The 14,535-nt window shown below is 46.0% G+C and overlaps 1 protein-coding gene across 1 annotated transcript; it reads right to left on the bottom strand.

The window, feature by feature from the left end:
* Positions 1-10,569: 10,569 nt before the first annotated feature.
* Positions 10,570-12,498, bottom strand: LOC119176483 (NPC intracellular cholesterol transporter 1). The gene is made up of 2 exons (XM_037427782.2): positions 12,342-12,498; positions 10,570-11,456 (listed from the first exon to the last, which is right to left on the bottom strand). The coding sequence occupies exon 2, from the start codon at positions 11,323-11,325 to the stop codon at positions 10,633-10,635; it is 693 nt and encodes a 230-aa protein (XP_037283679.1). The 5' UTR covers positions 11,326-11,456; positions 12,342-12,498; the 3' UTR covers positions 10,570-10,632.
* Positions 12,499-14,535: the final 2,037 nt, after the last annotated feature.

A 14,535-nucleotide genomic window follows, 5' to 3' on the forward strand; every position in this document is an offset into this window, starting at 1 on the left:
TGATATCAGCTTATCGTTTCTGTGGCTGCTAATAGTCATGTTCCTGTTGGCCCCATTGCGCTATAGTGCAAGCAACTGGGAATATAAACGTTGATTTGATCGATATGTGGGGTTTAATGCCCCAAAACCACCATGATTATGAGAGACGCCGGAGTGGAGGGCTCCAGAAATTTTGACCACCTGGGGTTCTTTAACGTGCACCCAAATCTGAGCGCACGGGCCTACACCATTTCCGCCTCCATCGGAAATGCAGCAGCCGCAGCCGGGATTCGATCCCGCGACCTGCGGGTCAGCCGCTGAGTACCTTAGCTGCCACGGCGGCGGGGTGGTTATGTAAACATCGGCCGCTGTGCAACATATGTCTGTGCGTGCAACATTTGACCATATATTTAGTGCCATTTCAATAAAAAAATTAAAACACGGTCACCTTCACTCCGCATCCTTCGCATAACGTCGATTCCTAATGTAGGTGGGATCTGCCAAATTTTTATGACCTAAGGTTGAAATACAGAGTGGCTACAGTATTTAAAGTGGTGCTTTGAGACCAACCTTTAAACAAAACTGAGACATGAAATTTGAGAAATGTTCCACCAAACCCCAAACATACAGCTAAACGTGTAACAAAACAGGTAAACCAGTTATCACTTCAATAGACTTGGCACCAAAGGTGGGTTAACGTCATTGATTACTCTACCTAAAAGAATAATTTATTGAAAAACAACACTTCCGCCTGTGGCTATTCACGCACACACGTTACGAAAGATTACAGCTCTGTATTTGAATGCAGCCGTATTCCCTGTCCCATAACGATGACCAATCGCATGATTATATTAGTGGATTGACGTGACATTCACTTCGGTGAAACTGGAGTTCTAAGTGAAAACGCATTCAACCGATGATCGATACGCTATCAATGGTCTTGTGATAGCTCGGGCTGTATGCATCTCGGTGAGAGATAGAGAGAACACAGACTCATAAAGAGTGTGTCACACTCACCATCATGGCTATTGGTGGCGCTGACTGACACTCCCACGTTTAAACTCACATATATACTTAATAAAGTGACTGGGAGGATAGCCGCTGTGGTAGCTCAGTGGTAGAGAATCGAACGCGTCATTCGAAGGCCGCAGGTTTGGTTCCTGCCCACGGCAAGTTATCTTTTCACCGCACCCACTTTTCTTTCTTCACATTTACACTTTCATTTGGTCTGATACCTTCCCTATACTTTCGTTGGGATTATTGTCTGCTAGATCTCAATATAAATTTATATATATAACGCTACGACTGAGTCTTTTCGAGGCTGTTTGAAAACGAAGCTACACGAGAGGGCAGCTCGAAAAAAAGCAAAGAGGAAATAACTAGACAACCAACCTTCAAGACGGGTTATTTGTACACAAATAACCAGTTCGAAAAATTGATTTCATGGTCACCAAACGATGCTGATTGTTTCTGCGTCAAGGCTTGGTAGGTAATCACTATCCTTAAACCAGCGACATAGCTATTTAGCAACACAAACAAATCCGCGTGAACGCATGCTTTGTACGAGCGCCGCATCACGATAGTTCTATGCCCCGCCGTGGTGGTCTAGTGGCTAAGGTACTCGGCTGCTGACCCGCAGGTCGCGGGTTCGAATCCCGGCTGCGACGGCTGCATTTCCGATGGAGGCGGAAATGGTGTAGGTCCGTGTGCTCAGATTTGGGCGCACATTAAAGAACCCCAGGTGGGTGAAATTTCCGGAGCCCTCCACTACGGCGTCTCTCATAATCATATGGTGGTTTTAGGACGTTAAACCCCACATATCAATCAAATTCTACGGAAAATTGGATTATATCTATGCGGCACACTCCGCGGCGTTCTAGTGGCGTAACATCTACGTGAGCTCGTGCTAGATATTGAGACGGTGTAGTTTTGCGTGGGTTACCTTTTGTGTTCATATATTCTCGTAGACACGTTGTTATTAGAACCTATTGGTTGCATGGGTAGGCGTTCAGTCAAAAAGCTAGACTTTCTTTTTTATTTTGCAAAGGCCGCATATGGTCATATTCTTGGGAGCGTGCTTATTTTAAATCATCATCTGCGCTAGAAACATGCTGGCTGACATTGGGGCTTGTGGCAGTGTCCGTGCGTATTCAAACGTCGTCCCCAATCTAGCGATGGTGAGAGACGACGCCTGCCAAGGCGTGCGTCGAGCGAAGGGAGACACAATGCTCAGGACGGGATGCAGGGGGGGGGGGGGGTGAGAGCGGAAAAAAGTACAATGTGTCAATGAGTTCACTTCACCACTGGTTCGAGAAACGCAGCGTGGGCACAATTTTCCACTCAGTGGTGGCACCTGGTGGGACACTTCATCAACTGCCACAATGTCTGGGATTCCTGGCCATGGCACACAGTATCGACTTTTACTTTCAGAAGAGAGATAGGCTGGCGACAAACATCGATCTTGAACGCGCAAGGTAGTTCCTGCATGTGATCCTTCTCAAACATACTTTTGATTGATTCTGAATGGGAGAGCGAGAGAAGGAAGGCCTTTTCATAAAGAAGATACGCGAGAAACAAACGAACGCACCGCGGGTGGCGCCTGTCCCATCTTGTTCCAAGGCTTCGGTCTATTTTCTTTTTCATGCTGGGCTAAGCTTATTTAATAATGACGAATGATCTTTCCGAAAGGCAGCTGTCGTCCTTCATGAGAAGTCCTGGCTAGACTCATGCACAGACCCATTCGTCAAAACCCCTGGCAGGATGATACAGCACTGGATACAGAGCACGACATACGCGCATACACGCACCTCGGCGCTATGGCAGTAGACGGGGCTGCGAACTCTGCAAAAATGTTTCAAGCAAAAACTCGGTGAGTAACTATGTTGCTGAACGCACATAAACTCTTAGTGGCCTTAAGGGGCGAACTATAAAGCAGGAGGGTCAGTGCGCACTCGGATCCAACAAAAGAAACGGTGCCACATGGGTTGTCGGAGACCGAGTGCGCCTCTTGAATATTAATTCGAGGGGCTGCCATACCGAACAAACAACAGCGCAGAAATCACAATATATCTCAGCACCAGAAGAAGGTATTCGAGAGAATCTCGTGTCGTGTACAATTCTGCGCTGCTCACGCCTGCGCAGAGGTCGACGTGCATATGCATGTGACGAAGGTCTTGCGGAGCCGTATCTCATCAGCTGCCCGTCATCTGATGCGATAGACGAGCTGACGCGCTCGGGAATGACGCACGAGGAGCTTTAAAACGTCTAGTCACAGTGGTGATGGTGCTTTATCTCCCCAACGACGACGTAGAACAGGGTCCCTATTGCTACGAATGCAGATTGGTTAACACGGCCCTAAGCATGGGACGAGACCACTTAACTTGTGTGAGTAAACCATCGACTGTCCAGTCAGAAAAAGCGTTTGCGTTCTTGGAAAGTGACACATGCGTAGTCGTTAAGTAATTTCTGCAAAGTAATGCGGGCTTTGGCAAAGCATGGCAGTTATATTTTTCACTGGTTGTTTTTTTATATTTTTGTTGTTTCTCTTATCGGCCCCGCCGTGGTGGTCTAGTGGCTAAGGTACTCGGCTGCTGACCCGCAGGTTGCGGGTTCGAATCCCGGCTGCGGCGGCTGCATTTCCGATGGAGGCGGAAATGCTGTAGGCCCGTGTGCTCAGATTTGGGTGCACGGTAAAGAACCCCAGGTGGTCGAAATTTCCGGAGCCCTCCACTACGGCGTCTCTCATAATCATATGGTGGTTTTGGGATGTTAAATCCCACATATCAATCAATTGTTTCTCTTATCGTATGCTACTACAGAACTTTCATCTGTCAGTATATAACTGTAATAGCTTTCTGAATAAACTTTCAGTTGATAGCTCACGCTTGTCCTTGTCTGCTGAAGTCCCTGCTTTAGTTGTGCGCTCTTATTCCAAGTATAATGAATCACCAACTCGCCCAATCAGTCATTTTGACAGGCTGTAACGGGACAGGCGGTTAGAGTAATCTATTACAGTCCAGGAAATTCTAATTATGACGTCATAATAAACGACTGTACTATTTATGTCACGAGAAAATCTTATATGTGCATCGTTGCAAGATGTCAGCCCCATGGTGTGCATGTGAGTTGGAAGGTCACGAAGGCCAGGATGTTTTGCACTGGCGTGTAACGTTGCAGATTGCCGCTATTCGTGTACGCGGAATTATTTCCTCACGTTAACATTTGCATTCCTATAGCTTTCCTTCTTATAAAAGCAGAAGGTAACTTTGCGTAACCCGAAAATCACAGATCACCATTCGTTTATATTTTTGGCACTCGTTACAGTAAGATAACGAACACGTGGACAAAAACAAAAAGCTGCTATCAAGCAGCTTGACAAAGGTTCTTACCCCAATTCCCGGCAGCGTGACGTTACTACAGCGGCCTTACATCACACGATGACTTCGGTTGCAAATAAAGAAGGAAGAAGGGGCGGGTCTCCTTCTTCGTTTCTCACACTGGTGAGTAAAAATAAAAAAAAATTAGAACGAACTGTGAGAAACGAAGAAAGGGACCCTGACCCGATTGTCTGGCTACATCAAAAATAAACGGAACAACTGAGCGAGCCAGCGCCTCGAGGCTTGTGCTCGTGCCCGCTACCCCTTCTTCCTCCTTTATTTTCAACAACCTCTGCACAAGAAGTCATCGTAGCTGGGTCAATGGTGGGCCGATCTGGGAGAGAGATAGAAAGATAAACGAAAGACAGGGAGGTTAACCAGAAGAAGGCTCCGGTTTGCCAACCTGTGCATGGGAAGGCGAAAAGGGGCGTAAAAGAGGGAAAGAGTAGAATAGTTTGCGTCAGTAAGGAGAAAGATGATGTGATTGGAACACTATCCGAGCACTATCTCGGAGGCAGTGCAGAATCGAGTGACGTGCCTCCGATCCTGGAGGCAGTGGGAAATTGAGTCAGGAGCATAAGGCTTCCGGAGGGATGTGATACTTCGACTCAAGAGAAAAAGCGAATGGCTTTTTTTTTGTTACCTTGGAGCACGGCATAAAAAAACCTGAATTTTTTTAGACACCATGACTTTGGAGGACATTATAGTTGTGATGGCTATTTAGTGAGGATGCGCAAATAGTGAATTTCAGAACCGAGTCGAATACTGATCGAATAGAGATGACACTCAGTCAAATATCGAGTGCTCATGGAATATTGTTCGAATAGTGCTCGAATGGTAGGGCAAACATTTTCAAACAAGCTTTAGAGTGGTATAATCACAACTTTCAAAACGCCAGCGAATTTTTCAGCATTTTATTTGAAAGAACTATTTGCAAGCTTTAAAGAAGGAACATTAAGATTACTTTGAAACGAAAAAATATTACTATAGTATTCAGACTGAGGCAAGCTGGTATACAGCAGCAATAAGAGCCTCCGAAATATTTCGTAACTGCAGGCTTCAATAGACGAAAAAATATTACTATAGTATTCAGACTGAGGCAAGCTGGTATACAGCAGCAATAAGAGCCTCCGAAATATTTCGTAACTGCAGGCTTCAATAGAGCAGCGACATCATTATGATTGTACTTCATCAACAGCCTTTATATGAAATTCATACATAAACATTAAGCGATTTCAGTGAGTTAACTTCATCGTGAATGTCACTGTGAACAGAGTGGATTTATGACCCAGTTGCTTCGACGATACAGGAACTTTAGGCAAAATTATTATAACGTTGATATTCCCATAAGTACATAGCCTGCATACATTTTGGTCATTCGACGATGAAAACCAGAAAAGTTCGCTGTTCGAACGTCTTGTCCCTCCGGACATTTGCTGTCATTGCTGATTATTAAAAAAATATTCGGACTTTCGAATATGCACTCGAATTGAGTACCGAATAGAACGGAACGCTTTTCAATTCTTTATTCGAAATTTTCGAATATTCGCATATCCCTACTGTTTCTCACCGTGCGCATATATGCCATGCCATTTCGCTCTTTAGCTAATCAGTTAAGCTAAAGTGACGTCATCGTAGCATGGATCTCTTCGATTACGCTTAAACTAGAAAGCCTTAGATTCCCGTGCAGTGAGTGCTGCCATGTATAGCAGGCACGTATAGTTAGACTTACTGCGACACTCGGGCACTGACGGCAGACGGCAACACTGCGTCCACTCAAGTCCCAGCATACCTTCAAAAGGCATGATCGAGGGGATAATATCCTTCTAAAACTATCGCCATCATTTTTAGAACAATTATAGTGAACTTATTTTAAGGATGCCACGCAGTTTCAAGGACTCAGTGTAAGAGAGAGTTTGTGTTTGCCATCATACATGCGACTGGTGAGTGAGTGCGTGAAACAACATTGCTGTGTCCACAATAGACTCGAGTTAACTCAGCCTCACTTGGCTAGGCCCACTCGGGATGGTCACGTTAAACATGACCGACCTCGCGCGGGCCCTCGGGATGGCCAGGATTTAAGAGGTGAAGTCCTGAGCCTTGATCAGCTTCTTCATTTCCTCTCGGTGGAAAGGGGGACCGGCAACTGAGACACAGCCCCACAGGACATGCTCGAAGTCCGCATAACTACCACACAAGGAGCAATCCAGGCTTGAGAGCCGTTCGGGATATATCGTCAACACTATTTGGAAAATACATACACGCATTCCTTTCCCCTATAATACTTTCCTATATAAACTCATGAGAGTGTCAATTATGCACTAAGAGACCATGCACAACTATAGAGACGCTGTGAACTAGTGCCAAAAGAGTTGCCCCTGCACTATTTTAGGTTATTGCAGTGCTCCATGCCGACACCTCTTGCATAACTGGGACCACTCCCGCAAGACCAGTCTGCAAGGTCTCACACAAAGTCATGATCCCATGTACGCGTAAAGAGGAAATGCAGGACTTAGTCCGTGGAAATTCCTGTTACTGGGACTTTTTCGTGTTCGGCACTCGACATGGCGCGCACACTATGAAATTATATGTATATCTGCAACAGAGAATTTCTCCAGATACATCATTCGTAACTAACTAACTAACTAACTAACTAACTAACTAACTAACTAACTAACTAACTAACTAACTAACTAACTATAGCTCAAGGCACTTCCTATATAATTCACGCTTCTCCCCAATAAATATTGACATGGTGCATGAACGATTACTGCCTTGAAATTTGTGTGAGTAGACGTGAGTATAAACAGGATTCAACGTAAGGCTGATATAGTAATGCTGAAGATGAATACATAGGACCATATATAGGTCAGCAAAAAAAAAAAAGAAAGTTCACCTCATTCTGGCTCACTCAAGAAATATATCTTGTGCTTTGGACTCACCCGTATACTCACCAAAAGTTTCCTGAGCCGGACTCATACTCGCCAAAATATTACTCACATGCATGAACTCGATCAGATTCAGCTTGCTGCTCGCGAATTATCGTTCACGAGCGGCAAGTTTTTTTCTTAGTGTTTTCACCCTATGACTGAATTCAACCCCAAAAAGGCCGAGGGCAAGTGAGTGCCCGCCTGCCACATGCCCACAAAACAACGTTTTGGAACTTCGTTCCATCATGTGGCGCTGACATACAGAAAAGTCACCGTTGCGCACGATGCTTAGAGTTTATTCGGGCATCAAGATCAGCGGCGGCCATCTGGGAACGACGCCCTGCAGGGTTGCGATGATCTAAAGACTGAAGGATTAAGGATTTGTGGAGATGCAAGGCTAGTAATCCTATCAATTATGACCGACTGACTATGCAGTTTGTGTATATAAGTTAACTGGATGTTTGTACACCCGAGCAAGTTTGGTTGTACAGCTTTCGTGGGTAATCACATAATGTAAAAAGCGCCACTATCTTACGGGTGTTTCTTGCACAGCATATATGCACTATACTGTGTAGTTCTGCTTCATATCAATTTTTCGTCTACCTTTGGCAATCGTTTGAATATCGCCAGCAGGCTCTATCTCAGTATACGATTGCTTACCTGATTATCAGCGCAAACCCCCGCACATGAAAGTGTACAGCATCTAAAAATAGCTTCCAGGTGTTCATTTGCGATGCCGTGCAAGATATCGCCATGAACAACTACATTCCTATGATCGAGGACTAATTAATTACGCCCGTTATGTCACAGGCAAGCTGTGCTGCTTACAATTTGCCTATAGTGACGGGCCTGGTCATGCTGGAAAGGAATATGATTCAAGAATAGACTGTGCTGCGTGAAGCACGGGATACGTAAGGGTGGTGTTGCGCACATATGAAACTGCGTACACAAAGTAACCATTGTCATTTCAACTTAGACAAGCTCTGAGCTAAGCTAATTAATTTTTTCAATACTAACGTAAGTCAGTTCCGCACTAATGCGGCCCCCTACTAACTCGCGAATCCATATAGATAGATGTGCGCAGTCATGATAACGAATCTTCCAGGAAAGCCATTTAGTTCAAAACACGGTTTTACAGGCAGTGTACCGCATGCGTAACGGAGGAGCAATTCTGGTGACAGCACAAATAATAACTGTGGTGACATCCCGTCCAAAATGACAAAGGGTAAGTAACTGACGTCACGTGTCCGTGATACTTCCATATGCAGTCGAACGAAGACGCAACAGAAACCATTAACCTTTATTTAAATATTCTAACCCATTACGCACCATATACGGAGCCGTTTAGGGTCGTAATAAACTTGTTTCTTCGTTAATTCCCCGTTAACTACTGTCCTTCCAATTTGGCAAACTGATGACCTTCACTACTTCTGTCATTGTATTCTTTGTCTTCTATACAATCCAGAAACACTTCACTTGGCCTCTGGTTCTAGTCTTGGAGATAATGAGCTGCAGGCAAGAAATCTACCATCGATGGTGCGTTATATAGAAGAGTTATCATTTAAGTCATGTCAGGAAGGGGTATACATTCAGCGCTCATTAGGCAGGAATATATCGTGGTGCACGCGCCATCCTCTATGGATGGCGCGTATAGAGGATGGCGCGTGCAAAATTTCCATAGATCATCTTTCTCTCTACTCTTCCATCTGCTGGGTCAGAGTCACTCAGAACTAGTCCGCCGTAGTGGAGCAGTGGTTACATGCTCGGCTGCCGACCCGAAGGTTGAGGGGTAATTAAATCCCGGTCGCGGCGACTGCATTTCAATAGAGGCGAAATGACAAAGTCCGCGTAGTGCGCGACGCAAGTGCGCATTAAAGTACACCAGGTAGCTGAAATTAATCCGGAGTCCCCTGCTGTGCTACGCCTCAACCTTATCGCTTTTGGCGCGTAAAATCACAGACATTACTATTAGAGACTTAGACTTAGCACATTCGAAAAGGGGCAGATCCCATGTACCGTGGAAATCGATGATATGAGAAGCACGAATGAGGAAGCTTGATAAGCCACTTTAAAATCAGCACAACATTACGAGGCAGACGTAAACTATGCCGTACATGACTTGAATGTCACGACTGCCATGTTTGCACCTGACAGTTGTGTTCGTCATCCATTCACGTCACGTAACACGAAATTTGGTATATGTGGAGCTAGCGAAACGACCGAGAGCAAGCTATGAGCGTAGCATGTAGTCATGTTTTACATGATACGCATATCATGACTATCATGTTTGGACGTGTCATATACATTCGTCATTCATTCACGTCCCGTAATACCAAGTTTTTGGAGGCGGAAATGTTGTAAACCCGTGTTCTCTCATTTGGGTGCGCGTTAAAAAACTCCAGGTGGTCGAAATTTCCGGAGCCCTCCACTACGGCGTCTCTCATAATCATATGGCGGTTTTGGGGTGTTAAACGCCATATATCAATTGATCAATGAATCGTAATACCACATTTGGTTTACGTGGAGCTAGCGAAACGACCGCGAGCGCACCATGAGCGTGTCGTGTAGTCATGACTTACATAACATGCATGTCATAATTTTCACGTAAGGGTCTGTCACTTACGTTTGCCTTGCAGTCCTACCATACCATACCATACCACTTTTGCAATGTCATGTGAACGAAACCACCGCAAGAGCAGCAAGACCATTAAATGTGACACGATATACATGTTATGATTTTCGTTGCAAGACCAGCATGAGTTCCCAGTCATAACGTCATGTTATGCCATACCAATTTCGGTATCAATACCATTATTGAAACGGCCCGGAGAGCTAAATGTCGTAGGCGGATAGATAGATAGATAGATAGATAGATAGATAGATAGATAGATAGATAGATAGATAGACTCAATGCAAATGTTGCTGAAGTTCGCTTAGAAATGCTTCACATCTAATAACTCAGAACCATATTGTTGACGTCACTCACATCCGGTTTGGAGTATCACTACAAGCCATACTTCACGACATAGTGAAATTAACCTATATCATTATAAACAGAAGTTTACCTGCATACATACAAAAACAATCAAGTGCCACAGGGAACATTGCGAATGCCAAGACAAGCATTGAAATGCATTGCACATCGCTTATAGAGCGTAAAGTGACGCAGTTTCCTGATCGGCGAGAAGCACTGATTTGTGCGCATCGCAGCACTTACATCGCAGTGGAGCTTCAAAAGCGTAGCTGCTCAACATGCGAGCGTTGGTCACAAAAAGAAGAACACGGAAGCTCTGAAGTTGTTTATTTTTACATTATAAAATTGAGTGGTGTACATGAAAAGTCAATTTTTAGCAAGGCATCAGGAACGGAGCCCCGAGGGGCGTCAAAGGCTGGCCGAAGGGAGCCACCGGTTGCTCGGTAATGACATGGTGAATCTTGAAGGGCGAGTAGCCGCCCTCGGCCGATGTAGAACCAAGGAAATCGAGCCACTTTTGAGGCGAGCAGCCAATAACGCGGCCACCGCACATGAGCGTCATGAGTTTGATACCGAGCACAACACTGCGCACATCCTTGCACGAGTTGTAGACGCCGTGCGCGTAATCGGGCCGCAGAGCGTACACCATTTCAGCGACGTGGGGGCCGGAGCCAGCCTTGGCCGTGGCGTTGACCGCCAGGAACTGCGACTGCTTCGGGGAACACGTCATACGGCACATCAAGTCCTTGAAGTTGAGCATGCAGGCGGGGCACTTGGTCATGCCGAGTCGCGCGGGCTGCTCGAGCTCGCGGGCGAGATCTTGCACCTGGGACATTTCGCAGCACACGGCGCGGTCGACCTTCACCTCGGCGGCCAGCTGTGGGCAAACGTCGGAGAAGAGCCTCCACGCAGAATCGTCGGTTATGGGCGCGGGTTTCTGCCGCACCGCGCACGGAATAGCCTTGTCCGTGTCTTCGTCGTTGGCGCAGTGGCCACGGAAGACGCAGTCCGCCGCCGCCCGCAGGACGAGCAGCAGGAGAAGCGCGCTCAACGCCGAAGCATTCATGACGCCCGTCTGGTAGGTTCAGTCGCGTCTGCAGGGACGAGTTTCGCACACTGGTACCGCGGGTGTCCCGAAAGGCGGCTTTATCAAGGCTGCGCCGGCTCTTCTCTGCAGGCTGACTGGCTCCGCTGGACCTATTAAAGGAAAACGCGTGTTAGCCGAGGAGACACTCGAGGGCGAGGGCTTAGAAACAAGAAGAGCGCCTAGGAGGAAACGGCGCATCAACTACGCCGCGATCCGCCCACAGTCACCGCGAGTGCGACGAAAAACGGACCACGGAGTCCCGAAAGATTCTGGTTTCCGATAAGAATTATCGCTGCGTGACAATGACCCTCTGGCGGCCCGCAATGGTGCGCCCGAGCGTCTCGCTGACGCATGCTTGTAGAGCGAGTGCCTTCTTCGCCATGATAGGGGGGCGGGGGCGGCAAGAGTGTGCGTTCTCTGGGCCGTGGCGTGGAAGCGGTAACACCGTTTGAATAACAACGCCCCGGTGGAGCGCACCTCGTGCCGCGAGAGGAAAAACAATGGGATGCGCGCATCCCGTGCGGGTCCAAAAAGTTGGACGCGCGCAGTTCTTGCTTTGTTGTTGTTGTCCTTGGGGACGACGGATAAATACGGGCTGTACGCTGTCGCCCCGATTTCTCGGGCTGGAGTCCAAACACAAAAATATCTCCGTGCGCCACGGGAAACTTTCGGTGCCGTTCGCTAACCAAACAGAGAGTCGTCCGGGGGCGGCTGATGCTGGTGCAGTTGTTGCTGCCACCTCGAGGCACGATTGGAGCCCGGGACGTGAGCGGAGACCGCTCGAAGCCCTCCCCCCCACTGGCGCAGAATGCAAAAGAGGCCCCGTGGATCTTATATGCATTCTTTTTTTATGTCTTGCCTGTCGGTTCTCGCGAGTTTTGTTGCCTGTCGAAACGCGCTGTCTTGGAAAGCGCCGTTCCTCGCCTCGGGCTGCTGTTGTTAATCAGAATGATCTCCGGGTGGAACGTTCTCTAGACAAACACCGCGCTACCTACCTGGGAGCCTGGGCCCACTGACGAGACGCGCACCTGGGCTCCCGCGGCCTTGTTTGCTGGCGGCTTCTTGCGCCGCGCGCTCTTCTTCCCCCCTTCTCGTTCACTGCTGCTGATATGAGCGCCGACAGCCGAGTGGAGCCCTACGGCGACGGCTGGCTCCCTTTCGAGCACGTGCCCTTTGACGTGCGGACACTTCAGCAGCGCAAGCACGTTGCTCCTTCGGAGGCGCCGCCAGTCACTGCGAATTATTAATGTTGGTCCACTGCTCCAGTGTCAGCAGCCGAACACCGGCTGGTAGTAAGGTGTTTGCTTCTGAAAATTGCCGCCAAAAGCCAGAGTGCCAGGGGCGCCGGTATGTTTGTAACGACCCACATAACGTTTCATAATACGCATGATACTGAACAACTGTTTGATCTCTTGTTTACTGATTTACTTGTTTGTTTGTAACGACCGATGTGTACTAATGCGTAGTGTCATATGACGAACAACACATTTATATATTCCAATATGCCACTATAACTTAGTTAAGGTTAATATATGGCATATGTATGAAGTTTCTGCAAGATGGGTGAGCAAGATTGTCTTCTCTTAGTTTTCCAACGCACCTCTCTAAACTACTACTATTCACTTCAAAACAAATTGGGAGCAAACGCGACTATTTATTGAATTCCCCGTTTATATGGAGAAATGCACCTCTTTTGTTGCCGACGAATCTGGGAGATAGGATAAGATATCTGCGCGATAGCATGTTGGAACGAAAACTGTGCGAATCACTAAAGAAGTGGCTCTAGCAGATAAGGGTACAACTTGCAGAAGCGATGAATCGAGATTAAGCACTTAAGAAATGATTGATTGATTGATTTGTGGGGTTTAACGTCCCAAAACCACCATATGATTATGAGAGACGCTGTAGTGGAGGGATCCAGAAATTTCGACCACCTGGGGTTCTTTAACGTGCACCCAAATCTGAGTACACGGGCCTACAACATTTCCGTCCCCATCGGAAATGCAGCCGCCACAGCCGGGATTTGATCCCACAACCTGCGGGTCAGCAGCCGAGTACCTTAGCCACTAGACCACCGTTGCGGGGCAGCACTGAAGAAAGAAATAATAAAACAGTCATCCCCTCTTGCGGACGCCAATCATGTATGAAAGTGAGCTGCTTGGAAAGATTTCTTCAGTGGCAAAAAAATATTAAAAAGCGAGGGGAGAGCGGAACAGTTTACATCGGTGTTCAATATCTCGTGTGTCCTGAATTATAGGCTAAAATTTCAGAATCAACTGTCTCACGTCATGGATGGTAAATAAAGCGCTTACAAATGCCATGTGCTTAAGAGTAAAGTTCAAACAAATATTTGAAACCTAACAACAGACATGATAAACCACTATTCATTCTTACCAGTAAGTCTGAAAAAAAAAACCCAAAAAATTAAAAATATTTCGCAATGAATGTGCCGTCTGAAGGATGGGCACCTCGTTTCTTTTCCTCTTTTCTATTTTATTCTCTCTTTATATATCTATTTATTTCTATTTGTTCTTTCTCTTGTTTATCTATTTGTTTCTCTTTCTGTTTTCTTCTTTTTTTCAATTTCTCTCTTTATTCCTCGCGCGCTCCCTTTGCGTAGTGCGAGTAATTTTGGCGCCTATCTATCTATCTATCTATCTATCTATCTATCTATCTATCTATCTATCTATCTATCTATCTATCTATCTATCTATCTATCTATCTATCTATCTATCTATCTATCTATCTATCTATCTATCTATCTATCTATCTATCTATCTATCTATCTATCTATCTATCTATCTATCTATCTATCTATCTATCTATCTATCTATCTATCTATCTATCTGTCTGTCTGTCTGTCTGTCTGTCTGTCTGTCTGTCTGTCTGTCTGTCTGTCTGTCTGTCTGTCTGTCTGTCTGTCTGTCTGTCTGTCTGTCTATCTATCTATCTATCTATCTATCTATCTATCTATCTATCTATCTATCTATCTATCTATCTATCTATCTATCTATCTATCTATCTATCTATCTATCTATCTATCTATCTATCTATCTATCTATCTATCTATCTATCTATCTATCTATTTATTTATTTATGAATACTGAAATCCCTACTAGGGATTTTCGCAGAGTGGGTTACATGAATTACATGAATGCTCAATATCCAGACAAACAAATTTTCAAAACA

This window comes from Rhipicephalus microplus, chromosome X (assembly GCF_043290135.1).
Source record: "Rhipicephalus microplus isolate Deutch F79 chromosome X, USDA_Rmic, whole genome shotgun sequence".
In the NCBI taxonomy this organism is placed as follows: domain Eukaryota; kingdom Metazoa; phylum Arthropoda; class Arachnida; order Ixodida; family Ixodidae; genus Rhipicephalus; species Rhipicephalus microplus.

Bases quoted from the DNA above. Each gene is read 5' to 3' on its own strand.
- LOC119176483 (XM_037427782.2), bottom strand. From the start codon at position 11,325: ATGAATGCTTCGGCGTTGAGCGCGCTTCTCCTGCTGCTCGTCCTGCGG.